Raw genomic sequence first — 26,081 nt, 5'->3', positions numbered from 1 at the left:
ACTATTTGGAAGTACTGAAAAGGCTGTGTGAAAAAGTTAGATGAAAATGACCTGAACTTTTCGCCAACAATTCATGGCTCTTGCATCACGACAATGCACCAGCTCACACAGCACTCTCTGTGAGGGAGTTTTTAGCCAGTAAACAAATAACCGTATTGGAACACCCTCCCTATTCACCTGATCTGGCCCCTAATGACTTCTCTCTTTACCCAAAGATAAAGGAAATATTAAAGGAAGACATTTTGATGACATTCAGGACACCAAGGGTAAAACAACGACAGCTGTGATGGCCATTCCAGAAAAAGAGTTCCAAAATGCTTTGAAGGGTGGAGTAGGCGCTGGCATTGGTACATAGCTTCCCAAGGGGAGTACTTCGAAGGTGACCATAGTGATATTCAGCAATGAGGTACATAACACTTTTCTAGGATGAGTTCGCGAACTTAATTGTCACACTATATGCGTATGTTGAAACTGAACAATTAAGTAACTGGACGGGAATGGTGAAAGCCAGGTTTCTCACTGTTGAAGTGAAAATTTACAAATAAGGAAGAGGAAGAGGCTAGAATAATCCTTTTCATAATGGACTAGAATTGGAGACAGTATGAATTCATGTCTAGCTTAATGCAGACATAGATACTTAGACAGAAATATTTGTAAGTGTGTATATGCGTGGGTTACTATTCATACATATATTTCTTTGCTCTGTCAGCTGAGAGGGCTTAAAAGAAAAGACACCCTTGGCAATAGCACACGAAAGAGTAGAAAGTTATGCTCCCCCAACTTGAGGGCAGAGTATTTACATAAGCAGTGGCCACAAAGAGCAGCAGGACTGGAGACAGGATGGCCATGGAAGCATCTGGGACAGCACTGCATCCGGGGAAATGTTGGAGGGTCAGGAAGAGGGGCAAGAATGGTCCCTGCTATCAGCAGTGGTGCTGATACGCTCTAAAAACAGAAGAAAAAAGCCAGCAGAAGCAGGTCCGCTGGCCTGACCCTGAAGTGCAACCCAGCGAGGGTACAAATGAAGGCATCTCTAAAGTGACATTCAGCACCTTTACTTCTCTCATCCCCCCGTGTTCTGAAGGTGCCAGGACCAGAGGATTTAACACAGGATACACACTACGGAAAGCGCGCTGCATAAAAGCCTACTGCCATGGCCTTGGTGGGGTGTGCAGGTGTGTTGAGAATGAGACAGTGTCCTAATGGAGGTGAAGAGCCTTGTTTGCTGAGCCCCAAATGCCTTAGAAGCAGGTGATGGAGTGTGGGCACTGGACCCATTGTTGAACAGGCCACAAAAGCTGACCCTTCACAGGCCAGAAGAAACCTTCTGGAAGGGTCTGCATGCACACCTCAATGGCTCCCCTGGTGCCAGGGGTGATCCTGAGCCCAGAGCCATGTACTGGCCTGGGAATAGGAAATGAGAAGGTGCCATACAAAAAACCAGGTGGGTCCTGACAAAGGATATTGGTGATTCAGGAAGCAGGGATATAAAAGAGTTCCTCAGCCATAGACTTGGTTTCTGAAGGGAACCCTGCAGTTCTCTGCTTTGAAAGAGTCACTTGGCCTTTCTGAGCTTCAGTTTCCTCATCTTTATAAACAAGTCACCAGACTTCACATGGTGGTCAGGGAATCAAATTAGGTAACTTACCGTGTTTCCCCGAAAATAACCGGACAATCAGCTCTAACGCGTCTTTTGGAGCAAAAATTAATATAAGACCCAGTATTATATTATTATATTATATTATGTTATGTTATGTTATGTTATGTTATATTATATTATATTAATTATATTATTATATTATAAAGACCCGGTCTTATTTTACTATAAGACCGGGTCTTATATGAATTTTTACTCCAAAAGAAGCATTAGAGCTGATTATCTGGCTAGGTCTTATTTTGGGGGAAACATGGTATGTATATGTAGTTAGCAAACAGACAAATGCTAGACCAGTGGTTCTCAAAGTGTGGTCTGACACCCTTTCAGAGGAGAGGGTCTCCGAGGTCCTCCCTTTTCCAACTAGTATCTGGGTCTGTATGAGCCGTGAATTTCCTTGTAAATTTCCTCCAGAACAACTGACATGAAACTCCAATTGTCCTTTATTAAACCAAAGAGATTTTCAAAAATATAAAACCATGCAACTCTTCTCACTTTTTCTGAAAAGTTATTTTTCATTAAAGATGTCATTTGTGTTCAAATGTAATGGGTTTGTTACTTTTAAATAAATACTTTTAAAATTTGTTTTAATTCCTCATACTGTAAAAACCAACAGATACAAGCAAACGCTGTTCGGAGTCCTCCATAATTTCACGCTTGTGAAGGGGTCCGAAGAACAAAAGTTTGGGAACCTCTGTGCTGAACCAATGAATGGAGGGTGTTCTTATTCATCAGGCAAGCAGCCTCTGCGGCTGGCTCCAGGACCCCTGTTATAAAACATCTATCTGCAGGTTCACAGTTACCATTTGTGGAGGCCAGCTTTGTTTTCTGGGGCTGACAGATCTAAGGTTTGTACCCATTTTCCGGGCCCAAGCAAGGGCCCTCTCACAAGGAAGCATAGGCAATGGAAGCGACCCTCCCAGGGCGTTTGCGACCTTGGAAGACAGAGGTCGAGCAGGCGCAGAAGGCGCACGGTGCTCCCGGCCGGTAAAGGTTCCCGCCGGGAGTCAGGGAGGATGCACCCGGCTTGCGGGGCTGAGCCGCGCTGAGCGGCAGGGCACTGGGGATTTGCACTCACAGCCTCGGCAGCGTCGCCGCCGCTCCACGCACCGCCCTCCGCAACAGACGTAGCGCCATCTTCCCAACGCGTGCGCCCCGCCCCCGCCATGTCAATCTCCACTTCGCCCCGCCCTGGGCCACGCCCCCACGACACCACCCCGCAACGCAATGCTCTTACTTCATTCCACAACGCCTTAGCTTCATCCCGCCCCTCTCACGACCGGCTTCCGCTATGCGTGTTTTGCAGTTTTCTCCACGTCCCGCTCTGTCCCTGAAGCCACGTCCTCCCTGCTCTGCATACCTGCTCCCTTGGGAACTTCCCGGCTGCCATGGGGCCTTAGAGCAAAGGGTTCGAATGAATGGCTCCTTCTTGAGCGATTTTTCTGGTGACTGAATCCAACTCTCCCCGTGCTTGTGGGTTTTTGAAGGTGGCTATTGACAGACCTTGCCTGTTCCCAGCCAGAACAGACCATATTTTCTAGGAATTTGTTGTTTTTGTTGTTAAATTACTGTCTGCCAAAAGTTTGTGAACCTCACCATGTGTACGGCTTGGTTAACAGTTAATCCATTATGGGACATATACCTATGCCCGTAATAGGATCAAAACAGCTGCTGGCAGTTTTCTGAGCCAGAGAAATGCTTGCTGATGTCACCTGCAGCGAACACAACGTTCACTGCAACTCCTGCCAGTCTTTCAGCAAATAAAATTCCTCCTACTTCACAGTTGGAAGACTGCTAAGGTATTAAAACAGAGTTTACCAGCTGTGTGACCTTGGGCAAGTTACTTAAGCTCTCAGTGCTACAGTTTCCTTGTCTATGAGACTATAAACAGTACTCACCTCATAGGGTTGTTATAAGGATATATTGAGTTTAGATAGATAGATAGATAGATAGATAGATAGATAGATAGATAGATAGATAGATAGCTTAAAACTTTACTTGGCCCAGAGGAAGTGTTCAGGAGTGATAGTTACTTATTATTATGACCACATCAATTCCCTTCTTAAAACCTTTTGGTGGCTTCTAAAGGGAAGCATTCAGAGTAAAACCCAAATTCTGTACTGCAGCCCTGAAGGCTTTATATGATCTGGCCCCTGCCTGTCTTTCCAATCTTATTTCAGCCCCCTGTCTTCTTTCCACGTTTTTATATGTTCACTAAGTCCCTGCCACTTCAGAGCCTTTGCACAGTCTGTTCGCAGTCCCCAGAAAGCTCACCGCTGCACCTTCTCATCTTCCAGGACACTTACCCTACCTGCCACCTGTGCAAAGGGGCCTATGCAGATGACCCAAACTAGAGTATCACACACACACACACACACACACACACACACACACACCCCACATCCTGATCAATTTCACTGTCACAGCAACCTTATCATTTCAATCACAGCCCTCATCACAATGTTTACTCGTGTATTTGTGAATTTACTTTCTTATTGTTCCCTTCCCCACAATGGGAGAAATAGTAGCTCACAACATGGAAGGAACCTATCAATCAGGTGAGCTTTTGGGATGAGTCCTTATCACTTAGGGGGCAGGGCTTGGGATGTGCGGGCAGTCCCACCTTCGCTATTAGTGCTCTGGTTTAGAAACACCATCCAGTATAGGAGTAGAGTGAACTCTGAGAGCAAGAACGTGATATATCGGTCACGGCTGTATGCCCCTAGCACCTGGCTCAGCGACTCGTAAACAGCAGATATTTAATAAATACAAGATGAAAATGTTCCACCAGCCTCATTATAACTCTGAGAACTGCCATATGAGTGGTTATCCTTATTAAGAATGCCCCGACCCTAAGGCTTATTACGGAAAGTAAGACTTCCAAAGACTTACTTGCTAATGGATTCAATTTATTTCAGATTCTGCTTGAAATAATTGTAGCTGTACCCATTCTCACCAGGACTGTTGTGGTTTTGCTGAGCTTCTTCATGAGATTACAAACTTGTAGGTTCTAAGAACTGTTTTCAAATTTTGATATATTTTAAATAAAGTTTTATAAAACCTTATCTACATAGAATGTGGATTTCTGGAGGATGTATTTCTAGCTCTAATAGAGAAAAGGATCCAGAGTTTTTCTTTTGAGGCTAGTCAAATCTGTCTTTACTCACAGTCCCTAAAACTGAAAGGAAATAAAGTATGTTTGCCCCAAGAGCATTAAAAAAAACATATGAAATTTATCAGGGTGAATAATTCTATGAGACCCATGACCTTGTTGAGTTGAGCAATCTGGTGGGGTAAGAACCTGGCAGAGATCTGAGAAAGAAGGCTAAGAACCAGAAATATCACACCTCGAGAGAATAATGAATTTGGGGTGGTAGTGATGGGTACTAGAAAAATCAACCAACACTGGTAATTAATTGTTGAAGCTGGGTGGTAGGCACATGGGGCAGGAGTGGGTTTTTTCCCTCCTTTTTTCTTTCTTTCTTTGTGTGTATGTGTTTAAGCAGCAAAAAAAGAAAGCCAGAGTGATTGGAGCGTAGCGAGGGGAAAGTGGAGGGATTATACTGGAGTGGGACCACATCATGTGAAACCTTCTGGACTTTGGTAAGCAGTTTGGATTTCCTTCTAAGTGTGATGAGAAGCAGTATTAGTTAGAATTAGGTCTCACTATGATGAAAACCCAAAATAAATGGGGCTTAAACAAGATGAAGTTTATTTCTCTCATGTAAAAGTCTATGTAGGAGTTCTAGGGCTGGTAGGTTGATCCGTTATGTCAGGGACCCAGGCCCCTTCTATCTTATTGCTCCATAATGCATTTCCTTCATTCCCAAGTTTACCTCATGACCTATTCTATTATAGCTTCAGCCATGTGTCTGTCACAGTAGCAGGAAGAACCTGCTCTTTTTAAGGACAAGCCAGGAAACTGCACACAACCTCATTAGTCAGAACTCAGTCACATGACCACACTTAAGTGTAAGGAGGAACTCTGGAGAATGTACTCTTTATTTGGGGCCTCCATGTGCTCACCTAAACTTCAGAGGTTCTATTACGGAGGTAGAAGGAGAGAAAGGATGTTAGGATAAAACCAGTCTCAGCCACAGAAGCCTTGGAAGGATTGTAGCAGGGGCAAGACATGATCTGATTTGAGGTTTTGAAAAAAATCATTCTATCCATTATAGGAGAAATGGTTATAGGTGGGTGAGATTGGAATTAGGGCAATTAGTGAGTTTAGCAGTCCAGGTGAAATGGAATGGTGGCATAGATCAGGGTGGTAGGAGTGAAATGGAATCAGGAGTGGGGTTTATTATGTGTTCTTCAATTTTGTGTATGTTGGAAAATATTCTTAATAAACTAAAAACAAAAATAAATTCAACTAATGCTTTGTATAGAAAGAGCTGGAGGCGAATTTGCCCTGAGCCAGTGGAAGTTAATTTTTAGGGCCTTGCACGGGCTTCTTCCAAGTGCTCACCAATGTGTTCACAAGGTCATTTGTTTTTGTAAACTGTACAAAGTACGATGTCCTAACTACCAATGGTTAAGACCCTTTCTCTGCCTACTCCAACTTTCCCCCTCTCAGACTTCCTTTGTGTTAAGTGGCACTGGAGTGGCTGCAGCATTTTGGGGGGCTCCAGATAAGGAGAAGTTGAGCTGGGACATATTTCTTTTAGGTTTAGTTGAATATGTTCATGTAATTTGCCGTCACTTCTGTTTTTAGTTATTATTAGCAGTCCTGGGTTAGAAATGGCTGCCAGAAATAACTACTACCCACTGTACTGACTCACCTGCATAAAGGTACAAGGGCAGAGGCCATATCCCAATAACAATGTGCCCCCTAGGGCACCTGACCCCAGAAGTATGTGGCTAATAGAAGAGAAACAAAGTTTGAAATATATGGAGCCAGAGACCATCTGTGGACAATTCTTCTAGTTATCCACTATGTAAAATTACAAGCTGAGAGTTTGGTTCTTATCTGTCTGGTCAACATGGAAGCTTTCTCCTGTTGGGAATACACTCTAATAGCATTGTGGTTGCTTTGACATTGTTGACCCAGCTCAGATGGAACCCCTTTTCCCAGAATCCCTTTGCCTGTGTGGGTCCAAATTGGAATTGTTCACCAGAGACATTTGCATAAGATCTGGAAGGTGGAAGTGAAGTGGCAGGTTGGCATAGGGAGTTAGATACTGTGGCCTCTTGATCTGTGGTACAGGACACTTACCTTCCTTTTGAGACTGTTTACAGATCTCATTACTTTACATTCATATCCACCCATTTTTTTCAACTCAGACTTAAACATTTATTGACGTGATTCCTGACCTCAAGAAGCTAATTGAATGATTCTGACATAGGCTACAGCATGGATGAACAACCTCCAGGACATCATGCTAAGTGAAAGCGGCCAGGCGCACACACACACAATACGATATGATTCCACTTATTTGAGTTTCCTACAGTAGTCAAGTTCAGAGACAGAAGGATAATAGAGGTTGCCAGGGGCTGGTTGGAGGGGGAGATGGGGAGTTATTATTTAATGGGTACAGTGTTTCAATTCTAAGATGAAAAAGTTCTGGAGATGGATGGTGTGATGGTTGCACAACAACGTGAATGTACGTAATACAACTAATGCATTTCACACGGTTAAAAGAGTAAATTTGATGTTATGTGTATTTTACCACAACAAGAAAAAAGATTTTAAAAAGAAGCTATCAGTCTAGTGAAAGAGGCAGACAGGTAAACAGGAAAAAATGGGTGGGTTCTGAGGCTGTCTGGTGATATGGGGAAAAGGGATATGGAAACCGAAAGGATGCTACAACTCCCTCTGGGTAAGAGGGGCAGGGAAACCCTGGGGTTTTGCTGAGAAAGGGACAGCCACCCAGGACATGGAGAGTGAGTCTGAAAGTGTTAGGGAAGAGTAAAACAAGCAGAGAAAACACAGCAGTTGGAAGGGACTGTCTGGGGCCAGAATGTAAACCACTGGAATGCTCAAGTGTCAACCAATTGGTGCCTTAAAAAATACAGGTCTGAATAGAAATGTTACACGTGGTCTTATAATTGTCATGAAACGCGAATAACTCTCACTGTTAATTTTAGAAATACAGTATTGGCTCAACTACACTTTTGGGAAATAGTCACACCCAAGGAGATATTGGATAAAAATGTGGTTTACTTTTCTTTTTAAAGCTTAAATAGCTTAAATAACCATTTAAAGCAGTAACGATTAGGAAAATGAAGCTGCATTGTTCTTTTGTTATAAACACCAAAGGCTCTTTATCATAATCTATTTTTCCCTGCCTTTTGGTGTCTCACCGATATAGGTTATTTTCACCAAAGTTGAGTCTCAAAGGCTGATGGGAAGAGTCACTGATTTAAGACTTCAGAATACTGCACTTAGAAAGAGGCACATTAGAAGTTCTGTGGAATGATTTTTCAACAGTGGCATACACAGAACTACACTCTGAAATCATCCTTCCCTCCTGCTGTTCTGATATAAAACCCTCCCAGCCTCTCCTCCTGGCAGGAGCTGCCTTTGATAACATGACGTCTATGTCTGGCCTTCTTGGGGAGAGAGGAGACTGTCTTTCAAATTTAGGCCAAAGGCAGAATAACTAGTGGCCACATTGTGGACGTGAGCCTTAGCTTTTCTCTAAACTGAGGAAGTTTGACTAGCTAACCTCTAAAACTCTTTCAGGCTTCCCAATACTGATTGTATAAAAAAAACTAAGGCCCCTTTCTAATCTCAGCCGCCCAAACTGTGCTACAGCGCCCCCTAGTGTCTGCAGGCAGAGAGTTCTCTGACGCCGCCCTCCTGGTTCTTCCAACCTTTCCCCTGAGCCACTCTTCCTTTTCCCCCTAGCACTTATCCACTTCTCCATTACTCGATAACGGGTTTATTTGTGATGTCTTTGTTGAATGTAAGCCGCATGAGGGTAGGGCTTTTTATCTGTTTTGTTCACTGACGTATCCCATGCACCTAGAACAGTGCCTGGCACACTTTAGATGCTCAAAACATACATTGAACTCCAAGTGCTGAATCTTTGAGGCCAAGATTATTCTTTACATAATTTCCCATTATTTTAATTCACTTTGTATGCTAATAATTATCTTGCTCCCCATCTGCTGCTTCTTAATCACCCGTGTGATGGGCTGAATGACAAACTCCTCCCCCCAAAGATGTCTACCTGCTAATCCCCAGAACCTGTGAATATGGTACTTCAGGGGTGACTAAATCTTGAGATAGGAAATTATCCTGGATTACCTGGGAGGGCCCAGTGTAATCCTGGGGTCCTTAAGACAGGGAAACTAGGGGGTGAGAGTCAGAAGAACCAGATGTGACATGGAATAAAGCTTAGAGGGATGAGGGGCCACCAGTCAAGGAAAGCAGGTGGCCTCTAGAGGGTGGAAAAGGAGAGGAAATGGCTTCTTCCCTCCACAATGAATGCGTCCCTGCAGACACTTTGTTTTTATCCCCATGAAAGCTATTTCGCATGTCTGACTTCCAGAGCTGTAAGATAATAAAGCTGTGTTGTTCTAAGCCACCAAGGTTGTAGTAATTTATTACAGCGGCAATAAGAAACTAATACCCCTCGTAAAAGAAACCTTCCCATGAGCACCTCCACATACAAACCACTTCTTAAAGAGTGCCTTTAAAGCCATCTGTAAGTCCAAAGTGACAGTATATGGCTCAGATGACCACAGGCCTCTCTGTCAGTGTCAGACAGAATCAACAAGCTTTTTCTCTAACCAGAACTTCCTTGAGCATGAAAGTTTCGAAAGGAAGCAGCTTCCGAGAAATTTCACAAGAGAATTGGAACGCTTTCTCTGTGTGTCATTTGAAAAGGACTTACACCCTTGAACCAATTAATGACACAGAGAACTTACCACTACCTGATATTATATTATGCATTGATTTGTTTATTGCCTGCCATTACTGTCATTTTATTTGTTTATGATGTGTTACTTTCCATTAGAATGTAAGCCCCATGAGGGTGGGAACTAAGTTTACTTTGTCTGCTACGATTTTATCAACGCTTAAAATGATGCTGGAGACACAGTAGATGCTAATAAATATATGTCAAGTGAATGACTGAGAAGCTGACTTGTTAAGAAGAGACGAGAAATCATTTAGCAACATTTGCCCTACTTCTCAGAAGAAATAAATAATAGCAATCCAAATGCAGTTTAAAATGATGAGACTGAAAAAAAACAAACACACACACAAGGCAACCAGTGTCAGGTTGTTAGTTGTGACAGGAGGAAACAAAGAAGGAGACATTTAACGATAAGGGGGAGGCTGAAAGAGACAGAGGAGTATAACCAGGCTTCAGAAATGATTCCTTGGCTATTTGTGTATTGGGGAAATAAAAGAGGATGTTTGCTTACTGTCAGAATCTATTAGGAATTTTGGTTATTACCTTACAGTCAGGGGGAGAGGCCCTGTCTTGGCCACTACCAGGTAGCCCTATAAAAATGCAATAGTAATAACATGTGAAAGAACTCATGGGTAAGGTTATTCACTGCATCAGTGTTTGTTATCACAAAATATTGGAAAATAAATCTAAATGTCCATCAACAGGACAGCAATTTTTTAAAGTATGGTACATGAAACAGAAAAGTATGCAACTGTAAGAATAAAGATGATTTCCATGTACAAATATAGAAGCTATTTTGTTATGTATAATAGAAGATATATTGTTAAGGGAAAAAACAATGCATGGAACAATTGTATTATATGCTATATTTTGTGTAAAAAAAGAGTAAAATAAAAATATGTGTTTATTTTCTTATAGTCAATCATTTAAAAACTCTGAAAGGATAAAATAATACTGTGGATGACAAGGGGGAGGTAGGAACAGAGCAAGTGAAGAAAGGAATGGGAAAAAATGTTTACTATATCCCTTTTGGAATTCAAAGAATTTTTGAACCACGTATATGTATTACGTATTCAAAACATTAAAACTAAATCACATGCACAATAAGGTAAAGAAAAAAGAAACCACAGTTTCATCATCATCGACCTGCCCCCTGAACACCATCTTTGTACATGGGGAGTGGAACACCATTTGCATTTTTGCAACTTTGTGGCTGCTGAGTTCTGTACCTGTTCTATATCTCACATTGGATTAAAAACTTCTGAAGTCCCAGCCAGTGTTACGCAGAGTGAGGTCTCAGCAACTTGCATAGTTGACAGAGTCTTCACAGCCTCTATGGACATGAGACTTGATAAGATGTGTAATGTTGAACCATATAATGAAGGCTGCTTGGTTAAGACCCTCTGGGTTTTGTGGAATAATCTTTAATGCACCAGACAAGAAAATTGTTAACCAGCCTTATTACTGACAATTTCCTATTACCATGGTATGGCAGATAGATGATTTGAGGATTATTCCGGCACTGACAAATCCCCCAGGCCCTGACAATCTCGTTTACGAAAGAATCAAATCTGTTTATTGCTGATAATAGATGGCATGCCTTCAGGTTTGCTTGTGACTAACATGTGCATAGCTTTTTAATTTTTTTTTTTCTTTTAGCAACAGGAGCCAAACTTGGATTCATCCTGACAAACTAGGCATTTGGGGCGTCATGCAATCTAATTGCTCTGAGCTATTCCTTAACCTCCGTTTGCTAAACCTTTGCACCCCTGCCCACAATGGTGTAAACAGCCTCGATCCTGGGTGGCAACTAGGTTCATCTACAAAATAGCCTCATAATTGTTCATGTGGCTGAGATTCGCTAGTTAGTCTTCTTCATTTTTATTTGTTGTTCTAAGAATTACTTAAAATAAAAGGACACAGCAACTCTTAAACCTGTTGTTGTGAGAAGCCCAACTCCCTGCATGCAAAGTCCATTTCTTCATTTGTGTTTGTGTTCCCAGCAACAGGTACAACAGCTAATACAAAGTAGGTTCTTAAAACCAGTTATGGGATTGCCTTGTTTATAAACTATCATAATTTCTCTGGTGAAATGTTCTCAGATATCTAAATTTTAGTAGACTCCATTTAGAAACACAAATAGAGATTAATTAATGACCTGTAGTTCCTTTTGATTTATAAGACATAAAATGCCATCTGCCAAATTCTAAACCTATGCAAACAGTAGGAGAGAGCCAAGATAGTGGAGTAGATAAACACCATGTCTGACTTGTGTCCTTCTGTGAACACATTAAAATTGCAACTAAATTATAGAACAATCAACCTGGAGAACCATCTGAAGTCTAGCCGAACAGAAGTCCTAACTAAAAATATAAAGAAGAAGCCACCTCAAGACTGGAAGGAGGGGCGGAGATGTGGAAAAGGCCCCACACCTGAATGTGGTGATTGAGAATTAGGAATTGCCTTAGTTCCCCTGGAAGAGTGAAAGACCCCAGTGCCCCACACCAGACTCCCCAGCCCAGAGTTACTGGTGCCGAGTAGAGGAGACACCACAACATCTGGCTGTGAAAAATAGTGGGGATTCTGGCCGTTCGGGTGGGACAGAAGGCTGCAAATAAACCCAGACCTCCTCTTAAACAGCCTGCACACAGACTCACTCACTCGCAGGCATTCACCTTGGGTTCCAGCAGAGGGACAGTGACTCCAGAGGCCTCGGAGACGTACGGGTGGGTGGCAGACTGAAGTGTGTGGCTTCAAAGAGAGGACTGGAGGACAGTCAGCATTTTTCCAGTGAGGAGTCCACCTTCCATGCAGCTGGCAGGCAGGCGCCATCTTTCTTGTGTTGAGCCTGCCCTATCCGGCCAAATCTGAATCTGATTAGCCTGGTGAGCTCTGCTGCTCTGCTCTGCTAACTCAGCTGGGGCCCTGCCCCACCCAACTCATGCACCACTGCAGGCACTTTCTCTGTGAGCAGCCAACCCCACCCTAATTGCACATTCTTGGAAAACTGTTGGAGTCTGGCAGGCCCCAGGTGGGTGGCAACTGGCCTCAGTGTGCTTTAAGACTTTTGCTGAGTCACTCAAGGCTCAGCGCTGGAACCAAACCAGAGTCTACATTAACCTTGTGACCACAATTCTTCCCATTCTAGTGACTGCCTGAGTCCCTGCCTCACTCAACTCACATACCACATAAGACATTATCAGTGGATGAACCTTAAGGGAGCTGGCAGGTGTCAGCAGGCCTTGGGGTGTTCTGGCTTTTTGCGGAGCTACCCCAGATCTGGTACTGAAGGCAGCCATTCTCAGTTTGCAGCGTGTCCTCTCTATACGCCTCCAGTTCCAGCACAGGCAACAAACAACTACAGATTGCTTTGTACCTTTTACCAGGTAGCTTCTGGCCAGTCACAGGCAGGGGATGACTTGGACCTGCACAGGAGGCTCTTCCAAGAGGCCCCAGAATCAACATATTGGGAGGTTGGCTTCAGACCACAGCAGAGCACTGCCGAATTAGCCCCACAAAGTGGCACACTCAAAGGGTGGTCTCAACAGGCACCAGATGCTGCTGGACAAATCCCACTCAGTGGGATCAGCCTCCCACACAGCAGCCCATAAGCTGTGGACATGGCCAAACCTCACAGCCAGTCAGCCTAAGGGTCAATCCCACCACTGACATGCTAAGAGCAATCAAAGCTCAAGTATAATAGGAGGGCACGTACAACCCACACAAGGGACACTTATGGAGCACCCGGCTCAGGTGACCAGGGAGACTATGCCACTGGGCCCCACAAGACACATACTATATAATGCCACCTGACCAAGACTAGGAGACATAGCATATCTACATAAAACATAGAAATAAATGCAGAGAGGCAGCCAAAATGAGGAAACAAGGAAATGAGTCCCAAATGAAAGAACAGGAGAAAACTCCAGAAAAAGAACTAAACAAAATGGAGGCAAGCAACCTACCAGACAGAGTTCAAAACAATGGTTATAAAAATGCTCAAGGAACTTGGTGAGAACTTCAACAAAGAGATAGCAAGCATTAAAAAGGACATAGAAACCATAAAAAAGAACCAGTCAGAAGTGAAGAATACAATAACTGAAATGAAGAATGCACTAGAAGGAATCACCAGCAGACTAGATGAAGCACAGGACTGGGTCAGTGATTTGGAAGACAAGGTAGGAGAAAACACCCAATTAGAACAACAAAAAGAAAAAATAACCCAAAAAATGAAGATAGTTTAAATGACCTCTGGGACAACATCAAGTGTAACAACATTCATATCATAGGGGTACCAAAAGGAGAAGAGTGAAAGCAAGGGATTGAGAACCTATTTGAAGAAATAATGACTGCAAACTTTCCTAATCAGGTGAAGAAAATAGACATACAAGTCCAGGAAGCACAGAGAGTCCCAAACAGGATGAACCAAAACAGGCCCACACCTAGACACATTATAATTAAAATAGCAAAGGTTAAAGACAGAGAGAACCCTAAAAGCAGCAAAAGAAAGGCAACTAGTAACTTGTAAGGGAGCTCCCATAAGACTGTCAGATGATTTTTCAACAAAAACTCTTCAGGCCAGAAGGGATTGGCACAAAATGTTCAAAGTGATGAAAAGCAAGGACCTACAACCAAGACTACTCTACCCAGCAAGGCTATCATTTAAAATCTAAGGAGTTTAAGATAAAGAGCTTCCCCAACAAGAAAAAGCTAAAGGAGTTCATCACCACCAAACCAGTATTATAAGAAACGTTAAAGAGACTTTTTTAAGATGGAAAAAAAAATCAAAATTATGAATAATAAAATGGCAAAAGCTACACATCTATCAAAAATTACTTTCAATATGAGTGGATTAAACACTCAATCAAAAGACATAGGAGGGCTGAATGGATAAGAAAACAAGACCCTTACATATACTGCCTTCAAGAGACTCACTTCAGATTGAAAGACACACATAGACAGAAAGTAAAAGGATGGGAAAAGATATTTCATGAAAATGGAAATGAAAAAGAAACACCAAAAAACTGGAGTAGCAATACTTATACTAAACAAAATAGACTTTAAAATAAAGGTATGAGAAGAGACAATGAAGGGCTCAGTATTCCCACTTCAGAGTGTTTATCCGAAGAAACCCAAAATATTACTTCAAGGAGACGTATGAATCCATATATCAATTGTAGCATTGTTTACAATGGCCAAGATGTGGAGGCAGCTTGGGTGTCCATCGATGGATGAATGGGTAAAGAGGAGGTGGTACATATATACAATGGAATATTATTTGGTCAGGGAAGGGAATGGGTTCTTGCCATCTGAGGCAGCATGGATGGACTTGGAGGGTGTTGTGCTGAGTGTAGTATGTCAGACAGAGAAAGACAGATGCAATGTGATTTCGCTTATATGTGGAATTTAAGAACAAATTTAACAAACAAAACAGAAGTAAACTAATAGATACAGAAAACATTTTGATGGTTGCCAGATGGAAGGGGGGTTGGGGTGTGGATGAAAAAAGAGGAAGGGATTAAGAAGTACAAATTGATTGTTAAAAAGGAATTATGGGGATATAGGGTATAGCATAAGGAATAAAGTCAATAATATTGTAATAACTACGTATGGTGTCATACAGATACTTGATTTATTGGGGTGATAGATGGGAGGGGGTTGGGGAACAGGGTGAGAAAAATGACAGGATTTGAAAGTACAAATTGGTATTACAAAGTAGTCACAGGGATGTAAAGTAAAGCTTAGGGAATATAGTAAATGATATGTTAATAACTGTGTATAGTGCCAGGTGGGTATTAGGCTAGTCAGGGGGATCACTTCTTCAATTACATAAATGTCTAACCACTATGCTGTACACCTGAAATTAATATAAAATAATATTGAACATCAGCTGTAATTGATACATTTACAAAAGGGGGGAAAGGAGAAGGGGAAAAGAGGTCCAAATTTCCAGGTAAAAAATAAATAAGTCATGGGGATGTAATATACAGTGTGGGAAATATAGTCAATAATATAGTGATAGCATAGTACAATGTCAGATGGTTGCTGGAGTTATCGTGGTGATCACTTCTTCAGGTATATAAACGTTGAATAACTATGGTGTACCCATGAAACTAATATAATATTGTATATTACCTATATTTTTAATGAAAATCTTTTTGGAAAATTCTAAACCTATGCATATTGTTAGTATTATGGGTAAGACCATATCACAACAAATGTGATTGTTTTTTGAAATGTCACTGCACAAGCAAAATCTTCTCAGCATAAGTTAATATCTCACTTAGCAAGATCTGCTTGACCCCTGGTCATACAAATACTTCTCTCTGTAGGTTGCAGATGGAATTCCGATACAGCAGCCCAGACTCAGAGGGTATTCTGGGCCCCTTTACTTCTGCACTTTGTGCGCTGCTCAAAGAATCCCCTAGGACCAGCCAGGTGAGGAAGGCAATCATTGGGATTCATCCCTTCTCATCTCTAATTTTCTTAATTCAAATTTTTTGCCTAATGAAACAGTACAACTAGCCATATAATTTCCAGTGTTCAAACAAGGCCCCTACTAAAGATTTTGCCGTTAGTTTCCTTAAAATTAGAGGAGTTTTAGCATTACTCAGACTAAAAGGCCAAACTGTTAAACATCTCTCTCTCTGCTTTTACAATCCCTTTTAATATTATATTGGTAATAATATATGTTCATTGTAAACAAATTGAAACATATGAGCATAAATCACATAGGAGCATGGGGAGCAAGTTAACTCAAAGGTGATTGTTAACATTCTGATATCTTCCTTATAGACATGTCCCTGTGCATTTTTCTGTGTTTGCGTATATGTGTGTATGTGTGTATGCATCTCTTTTCCTCTCTCCTTAGGTAGATAGGTAGATGATCAATATACATGTAAATAAATACACACACTCACATATTCATCAACAAAATAACACCATATATATATATACAGGTTTGCAACTTGCTTTTTCCTCTTAAATTACTGAAACAAATATTTTAGGTAATACTGTATTGTAAAACTACAACACACATGGAGATATTCAGACATTGGTGGACAAAAGCAAAACAAAACACATATGTAAAATACTAAAGACAAATACAAGGAGAGGCCCTATGTAAGCTGTGAAAATGAGTTCAGAGTATCAGGAAATTAGTTTCTTCTACTTCAAACTTTTTCACTCTGGTAAACTTTGAAGAATATTACACCATAACGTTTTTATAGGACTACAGCTGGGAAATTCTATTGTCATGCAGTCCTAAGCTTAAAGTTTGCAAAATCTAGTTTTTGCTGCTTCTTTTTCTTCTTCTTCTTTTATTTTAAGCCTTTTATTTTAACTTATTGACCCAAGTTTTTTTCTACATCCATTGCTAGGATCAAATCATTATGCTTTTCAAAAGCATTCCTTTAACCTGAGGTCAAACAAATGTGAAATATGAGAAAGTTATAAATAGACTGAAATCTAGAACAACCATAACCCTGATGTACTTTATCTAAATTTTTATAACTTTGAAGTGCACTGAATACAGAAAGAATGCAGAGCTTTTATTTTCCAGCCAGAGAAACCACACACACAAAAAAAGAATTTGAAAAACTACCTCTTTCTCATTTCTGTATTCAAGCTCTCAATCTACAAAAAGAAAGTGGGGGAGGATTTAAGTCAATCCAACAAAAATAAACTGTTGCCATTGTTTACTGACAAAATAATTACTTGAGAGTTTTTCCTCCCAAAAAAATATTTTCAAAAAATCATAAGACGATCTCTGGCTTAGTTTGTTTCCTAGAGGACAATTTGTTTAACATTTGTTTATTTTGTAAAAATTACCAATAACAAGTGGGCCCATAAAATTTCTTTCTCTTTTTTTGTGTGATGGGAAAACAGGGGCAGGCTAAGTGTGGCCTGCAGTTAGAACGCAGTTTGCTGTCTGAAATTGCCCAATCCTGTCTGGCTTCTGTAAGATCCCCAAGGTCTATGAACTATATCCCAGAGGAATAGCCTAAAGTGAGAGCCCTGGGTTGGATGAATGGAGTGAGATCAGACCATGGAAGACTTTGAAATCCAGGCAGTGGTGACTAGACTTGACTCTGTGATAGATTTAGTTGATGACTCCAGTTCTTCCCTCATCTCTTTATCCACATCCTTCCATAGGCTCGGTATGCTGGAGTATGTTTCCTTGACCCTTGCTTGGAGGTTGGCCAGTGACTGTGCGTCACTTCCAGCTCTAGGTCTAGAGAGGTCTCCCATGTTTCTGCCATCACCTGAGAAAAGCAGAGCCCTTAGTGAGGAGGAGAGCTGCCCATGGAGCAGAGCTGCCCACAGAAACAGTGAGAAACAAAGTTGCCCCCGCTGGAAGCAGAGCCTCCAGGCAGCCAAACCTCAGCAGCCACAGAAACACTTACCAATAATAAGTAGCTATGATTCAAGCCCCTGGGTTTTGGAGCGCTCTGCTCTGTTGCATTATTGTGGTAACACATTTCGATACACAGTTTTTAGCAGAAAGAATCATACCTTAGAAAAAAGAAATCCTGTATATCTCTGAGACTATGTCTGCGTAGTTTGCTTATTTATTCTGTTCTTTAGATTCCAATAATATTGACTGTCTACTATAATTTTATATATATATATATATATGTATATATATATATATATAGTCACAGGATGTGGAGTACAGCATAGGGACTAGAGTCAGTGGAACTATAACAGCTACATTCGATGTCAGAGGGGTAGTAGATTGGGGGAGGAGGGTTATCACTTTGTGAGGGGTGTAAATGTCTAACTATTACATTATTTTGTATACCCGAAACTAATAAAAAGAACTAAAACAACAGAAATTTGTTCTCTCACAGTTTTGTAAGCTTTAAGTCTCAAATCGAGGTGTCAGCAGGGCCATGCTTCCTCTGAAACCTGTAGGGGAGACTCCTTTCTTGCCTCTCCAGGCTTCTCGTGGTTTGCTGGCTGTCCTCGGTGTTCCTTGGCTTGCAGCTGTAGCACTCCAATCTCTGTGTCACATGTGTGTGTTGCATGTGTGTCTCTGCCTTCATATGGTGTTCTCCAGTTCTTATAATACACCAGTCGTACTGGATTTAGGCCCATCCTACTCTAGTATGGACTCATCTTAACTAATTACATCTGCAGCGACCCTATTTTTAAATAAAGTCACATTCTGAGGTGCTGGGGGTTAGGACTTCAACATACCTTTTGGGGGAGCACACAATTAATCCATAACATCTACCCAGGACCCTTTACCCCTTTCTCTTTTGAAACCAAACCCAGATTTGTCCCAAAGCATATTAACTAATGTATCAGTGAATAAAAATATCCGAGCTAAGATGGAGAAGATCCTGCCTACGTGGCAATGGCTTATCCCTTATCCCAACAAGTCATTCCTTCTGCACAAGAGGTGCTTGGGGGTAACTCCCAGGATCCTTTCTTGAAGAGCTTCTAGCACTGGGGAATCCAGGCAAAACAATGTATTTCAAAGATGGGGACATCGGAAGGCCATGTACAGTCATGCCACTTTTTAGGTCATTCATTTTCTAATTATCTGCTTTTCCTTATAAACTGACAGTCATGCAAACGTTTCCTGTTTCTAGTAATGTCATTGAGTCCTCTTCATAGCAATGCAAAAGAATTCCGTCTGGTAGAGAATATAAATCTCTGTAAGTCTAAATCTCATTGGACCTGGTTTGAACATCTTACTGGTTCTCTGTTAATGAATTAAATGAAATCTTTCACCTGCAAGCAGTTTATATTTTATGAGAGTCCTGATTTTACTTTTTGGAATATTCTACTTTAACAGGTAAAGAGGTAAAGAGGAGTAAGGTGAGACAGACGTGGATGCTTGAGGTCTCAGAGGTTAAAAGAGACATAGGTAACTATGGAGAAAATCAAGCCGGTGTTGGCAATGGATGAGAAAGTAGCCTGCTGGGGGAAAAACCAGGAGATATGAAGTCTATCATTGGACCTTTCCAATTCTCTTACAAATCTCCTCTTTTAGAGACCCCATCAGGGTCTGAACTCATTCCCTCCCCCAAGATCCAAAATTCCTCCTTCCTTTCCCAGAAAGACGCTGTGCCCAACTAAGAAGCTGAAACTGAGTATAACTCCTCGAGGGCATTATTTTTTCTTCTTTTGAAAAGAAATCTTTAAAAATTTTAGATTTATGCCAAATTTGTAAAATTGTGGTGGAATATACAATGTAATTTTCATTTTAAGTGTGCAATTTAGTGGCATTACATACATTCATAATGTTGTGTAACCACCACCACCGTCTCCAAAACTTCTTCTTCATCCCAAATGTGAACTCTGTGCCCATTAAACAGTAACTCCCACCCCCTGGTAAGATTTATTCTACTTTTTGTCTCTATGAATTTGAGTACACCAGGTACCTCATATTAGTGGAATCATACAATATTTGTCCTGTGATGGGTTTATTCCACTTAGCATGTTTCCAAGGTGGATCTGTGTTGTAGTATGTGTCAGAATATCATTCCTTTTTAAGGCTGAGTAATATCCCATTGTATGGACACATCACATTTTATTTATCCACTCATTTTGTTGATGGTCATTTGGGTTGCTTCCACCATTTGGCTGCTATGAATAATGCTAGGAATTTTTTCTCTTCTTTTTGAATGAGCTTGGTGAGGAGAAGCATAAAAAGATCTCTCATTGGGGCAGTGAGTGCAATTTGGAGAACAGGAATTCTATTTTGCCTTGCCCTCGTCTTCACAGAAACTGGGATCTACAACCTGGCACCCTGCTGCAGAAAGAGGGCCACCCTCTAGTACACACTACTGCAGAATATGCCAAGGAGTTTTGCTACTTCCCCTTAGTCCCCATCCTAACAGCTAGCTGCTGGATTAGTTTGCTGGGGCTGCCTTAACAAAGTATCACAGACTGGGTGGATTAAACAACAGAAATGTATTTTCTCATAGTTCTGGTGGCTGGAAGTCCAAGATCAAGGTGTTGGCAGGTTTGGTTTCTCCTGAGGCTTCTCTCCTTGGCTTGTAGACGGCTGTCTTATTCCCATGTCTCCACATCATCTTCCCTCGGTGTGTCTGCGCCTGATCTCATCTTCTTATAAGGAGGCCAGTCATATTGGATTAGGGCTCACCCTAACAATCTTATTTTAACTTTATTATTTCTTTAAAGGTCCTATCTCCAAATATAGTCATATTCTGAGGTGCAAGGGTTAGGACTTCAACATGAATTTTGGGAAGACACAATTCGGCCCCTAACAGCCGGTACCAGTTTGGTAACATATCACTCACACACCCTGAAAGTTTTCAGTTTGCTGGTTTGATGAAATTGGGTTTATGGACTAGGTGCTCACTTATATCGATGTAGCCTGGAGTCTGCTAATTGGACACAAAACCATTTAAGACAAGCCCGAATCCCTGGGAGAAAATTAGATTAACTCATTGACTTAAATACATCTTAGGACAAGATTTTCTGGCTGTTTTTTGAGAGGAATTTTATTTTCCCTAAGCAGGTGGTGGGGTTTGTGAGCTGCTGCCAGTGAAGGTGGGAAGGGGGCGGGAGGGGAGCTGGGTGTGTGCACCGTGGGTGACTGTGGCCCAACTGCTTTACTCACCTGGGTTTCAGTATCCCCCGCTGTGAGCAGAAGGGGCTCGATGATTTCAGGGGTCTGTAGGCCTTGGCTCTCAGCCAGGACCATGGGCCAGGGCCAGGGAGCAGGAAGCACTGCATCCCCAGAGCTGGTGAGACTGCAGAATCTCTGGGCTCCTCCCAGACCCAGTGAATCCGAATCTGCCTCTTACGCTCTCCAAGTGACTCACGTGCACGTGGACGTGTGAGAAGCACAGATTTAACTCATTCGGTCTGGTGGTCAGAAACCAAGGCGGTTGGAAACAGCAAGACCAAGGAGCCAGTCACTATGAAATTTAATTTCTCCCACCCCTTCTTTCCTCCCCTCAGATACCAAGTGGAAGAAAGATGTCTGTCCCTGCTTCTTAGCTGCTGTAAATACACAGGAAAGCCTCCCTTCCTGCAGGCACCCACCCTCACCCCACTCGGAGCAGAAAACAAGGATTCAAATGCAAGTATCCCCACCCCTTGATAGTCCTTGGCTAAGAGATGTAGGGAATGAGCAAAACCCCAAAGGATTAATGGCTTAATTTCAGAAATGACCATGGCCTCCACAGTGAAAGCTGTACTCCATGGTAAAAAACAGTCCATTTAGAAAATGGGCAACAGACATGAACAGACATTTCACCAAAGAGAGTATACAGATGGCAAATAAGCACCAGAAAATATGTCCAATCTCATTAACCATAGGGAAATACAAATTAAAACCACAAAAAGAGGTCATTGCATACCTATCAGATCAGCTAACAAAAATACTGACACTGCCAAATGCTGACGAGAAAGCAAAGAAACTGGGTCACTCAAGTGTTTGCAGTTTCTCATAAAACTAAACATGTCACGACTGTACCGTAACTCTGTAATATCACTTGTAGGCATTTATCCCAGAGAAATGAAGACACGTTCACAGGACAATCTGTATAAGAATGTTCACAGATTCGGCGGTAAGAAAAGATGATATAGGAACATTTGTGACAACATGGATGGATCTTGAGAGAGTAATGCTGAGCGAAACAAGTCAGACAGAAAAAGCAGAGAACCATGTGATTTCACTGATATGTGGTATATAAAACAAAAACAACAAAAGAACAAGACAAACAAATGAGAAACAGAAACTCATAGACACAGACAATAGTATAGTGGTTGCCAGAGGGTAAGGGGGGTGGGGGGTGGGAGATGAGGGTAAGGGGGATCGAATATATGGTGATGGAAGGAGAACTGACTCTGGGTGATGAACACACAATGGGATTTATAGATGATGTAATACAGAATTGTACACCTGAAATCTATGTAATTTTACTAACAATTGTCACCCCAATAAATTTAATTAAAAAAAAAAAAAAAAAAAAAGAATGTTCACAGAGGCTTCATTCACAATAGCCCCAAACTGGAAACAACCCTTTCAGTGTGGGAAACAAACTCTGGTCCACCCATACTGTGGAATACTACTCAGCAGGAGAACAGTGGACCACCACTGCACAAAACAGCCTCCAGAGACTTATGCTGAGTGAAGAAAGCCAATCCCCAAGGTCACATACTGCCAGGGTCCATTTATAAAACATTCTTGAAATGACGAAACTACAGACATGGAGAACAGATGAATGGTGGGAGGGGTGTAAGAGAGGTGGGGGTAGCTATGCAAGTACAACCTGAGGGATCCTTGTGGTGATGGAGATGTCTGTATCTTAACTGTATCAGTGTCCACGTCCTGATTTTGATGTTGGGCTATGGTTTTGCAGGATGATAACATCAGGAGAAATTGGGCAAAGTGTACACAGGAGCTTTCTCTCATTTCTTACAACTGCATACAAATTTACAGTCTCTCAAAAAAAAAGAGAGAAAAAAATGATTATCAGAAAAGAGAGGCAGAGTGGGGGTGTGGGGAGAGAGCGAGCTGTCCTGGTCCCCATAGAGAAATGTGCTTTGATTCTGTAACAGTTGGAGTTCTGATTGCTGCCACTGGGTGTGGAATGGGAAGGGAGATAGAAGAATTTTTATTTATTCTCTAGAAAGTCCTACATTTCTGTGCGAACTATATACAATCCCTTAGAGCATCCTTTCTCAGGAAATAACTAGTCACCAAAGCCCAAGCAGCACATACCTCAGAATCTGCCGGAAAGACTAAGAAATTACAGGTACATCTCATTCCCAATGGGCGCCACATGTCAGAAACTTGTTTGACAGCAGGATGTCCTTTACATGGGCCATGGGGCACTGAGTTGGTTTCCCGATGTGGGAGAAGTCAGTCTCGGGTGTTGCTTCAGCCACATTCCACCAGGAGGCTCAGGCTTTCCTTGCACGTAGGCCCCAAGCAGTTTCTAAAACCTGTCTTTGACTGAGAAGCTCCAAATTCCATTTGAAGACAGGAAGAGGTTTTGATAGCTCATTTCCCTGAGGACTGCTGCTTGCCCACAGGCTGAGAGAGTTCTGGAACTTCCCTCCCACTACATCCCGCGGTACCCCAGACATTTGGATCTACCCCATCAGTGTTTATGGGGAGCTCACAGGTTCTGGCAGCTTTGGCTTCCTGCCCTGCCCAGTGCAGACATGGAAATGAAAGGCATGAACCAAGGGTGACACTTGGAACTCCACTTCAGTCAAGAGGTCATTTACCTTATTCTCAGAGAAGCAGCATGGGGATCGGGGGGTCAGGCTCCCCAGAGACCAATCCCTTGTCCTCCCTTTACCTCTCTGTATTTTGTCTCCATGGCAGTTACCACGCAGTTGCTGCATCTTGTGTATTTGATGCATGTTTTCTGTTCACCGGAACACCAGTAGATTGCGGCTGGTCAGCCAGCAGGTCTGTCAGTGAGCACTGGTCAGCCTCCCGCTGGTGCTGGACTGGAAGGGACATGGCTTACCTCCCACAGTGCAGTCGCAACTCAAACCCTCAGAATGGAGCACAGGCCAGTTCCCTCTTGCTTAGGAGCAAGACTAGGAAACGGCACTCTCCATGCCCCTCATAACGTTCACACACAGTCCCACAGCGGTCACATCGTGATTTTAAGAAAATAAAGAGTAAGATGTTATTCTTTATATAGAAAATCTGGTAAAATAAGAATAAACATTGCAAAGGCCAAACCATTGTATCTGTGCAACTAGAACATTGGGAGGATCTGAGGTAATTGTGGCTTAGTATAAAATGACATCTTTACCCAACCCCCTTTCAGCTTTTTGTCACTTGCCAAGAGGATTTCACATGTACTCATTCACACGTAACTGTCGCATCCTATAGATTACAGATTTCCATGTAGATGTAAGTCAGAAAGGATAAAAGATCGCGGTTTTTTCACAGCTGTGAACACAGGCTACATCTGCCAGTGGAAGAGGCCAACTCGGCGTTGTGTGAGGCCCCGTTTCTCCTTCCTCAGGGGAGCCTTGAACCACCACCACTTTGGGCTAGGTTTCCTCAGCCCCAGGGACATGCTGGGGTGCCAGGGCATGTGCTTGGGGAATTGCTGGCACCTAGAGCCTAGGCTGGGAGTGTGCTCTGAGGCACCCATACCCCTGGGCTTCTGGCCATGGTCCTGAGGGCAGGTGAGGAGAACAGGGGCTGCCTTCAAACCAGCCCGGTGGGGTTGCTCTAGAACAGGGGTGCCAAAACTGCAGCCTGCGGGCCAACTGCGGTCCGCAATCCATTGTTAATTGGCCCACAGCAAATTCCAAAAATATATTTAGTTTACTTAAATAAACCAGGTGAGGCAATACGTATTTCACCTCGAGTGAGTGGCCCGGCTGTTTGTGTATTTTACCGCATATGGGCCTTGGTAAAAAACGTTGAAAAAAATGTGGGCACCCCTGCTCTAGAAGCACTGTCCGCTTCATAGTGGGGCAGTATCAAGGGTCCTGAGAAGAAACTGTACCCCCACAACCTGTTCACACTCATCCTTGGGTTTTTCCCTCCCAGGACACAAAGCTCATTCCATTGTTACTCGTACGGTTAAAAATGCAACCGCCCTGACACAGATTTTAAAAAAACAACACAAAATTCTGTAAGGTAGAAGTAAACCATTTTGTGAATTTCCCTGACATGAAGCTTTGATGAGACTGGTGGGTGGGTGGAGAAGGTGGAGAGAAAAGTCGAGGGAGCTGTGGGCTCCTGAGGCAAACTGGGGGGTGCAAGCATCAAGACAACCTGCCAACTGCACATTTCAGCCAGGCCTCAGGTTGTTTTTGTTGTGTTTCAAAGATCAGTAATACGGGGCCGCATTTGTGTGTAAGGAATGACATGACACACACATTAGATGGGCTCTGGCAAGGCGACTACAGGTGGTTGAGCTTTGGAGCAGAGTTTTCCCTTCAAATTTTGTTCCCCAAACAGGTCCTAAGAGGTGGCTCATACCACTTTACACATTTACTCTCGCTGAGGTATCATTTAATAAAGTGTGGCTTTGTACTAACACGCAGAACACACTGTGCAATAAAGACATAACCTCCACAGTTGCTTTCTTAAAACCATCACGCCAATTTTGAATCCAAATACTATTAATACTGTCAATTACATAGGTATCCAAACAAGAGGTTTCTGTAGATAAATTTAAAATGAAGGTTACATTTCTGGGAAGATAACACAGAAAACCGTTAACAGTGGATGTCTGGAGGGGAGGGAACGCAAGTGACTGAAGGGTGAAAGGAGACTTACTTTTCTCTATAGTCTTTTGTACATTTTGAATTGTTTACCGTATGTGTGGATTACCTACTCCAAAGGTAAAAAATGAATTAAAATAAGTGAAAATTAAAACAAATATTCCAAATGTAAGTTCAAACTGTCAATATCGAATATCCCTGTTAGTGTTTTTCTTAAACCTTCAAAATAAAGGGAAAGGAGTTCTATTTCAAAAAATCCCAGCCCCTGCATTTCAGTAGCTGTGTGTAATTCCTTTAAGGAACAAGTGAGAATGTGTGGGAGTTAAAAATGCATTTAATCATCCCCCCCAAGTTTGGCAGAAGTG

The 26,081-nt window shown here is 42.2% G+C and overlaps 1 protein-coding gene across 12 annotated transcripts in view; it reads right to left on the bottom strand.

Annotated features, from left to right (window-relative positions):
- CLYBL (citramalyl-CoA lyase) overlaps positions 1–2,822 on the bottom strand; it is a 234,005-nt gene extending 231,183 nt beyond the window's left edge. For all 12 annotated transcript variants that reach the window (XR_012495471.1, XM_074329487.1, XM_074329490.1 and 9 more), the window contains exon 1: positions 2,733–2,822. Coding sequence is in view for 11 of the 12 variants with exons in the window: in XM_074329487.1 (XP_074185588.1) it covers positions 2,733–2,791 (59 nt within the window). In the remaining variant the exon portion in view is untranslated. The remainder of the gene's footprint in view (positions 1–2,732) is intronic.
- Positions 2,823–26,081: the final 23,259 nt, after the last annotated feature.

The sequence above is a fragment of the Rhinolophus sinicus genome, linkage group LG04, assembly GCF_036562045.2.
Source record: "Rhinolophus sinicus isolate RSC01 linkage group LG04, ASM3656204v1, whole genome shotgun sequence".
In the NCBI taxonomy this organism is placed as follows: domain Eukaryota; kingdom Metazoa; phylum Chordata; class Mammalia; order Chiroptera; family Rhinolophidae; genus Rhinolophus; species Rhinolophus sinicus.
Note: the sequence above shows the minus strand (reverse complement) of the source record. Positions and strands in the feature narration are given on the sequence as shown.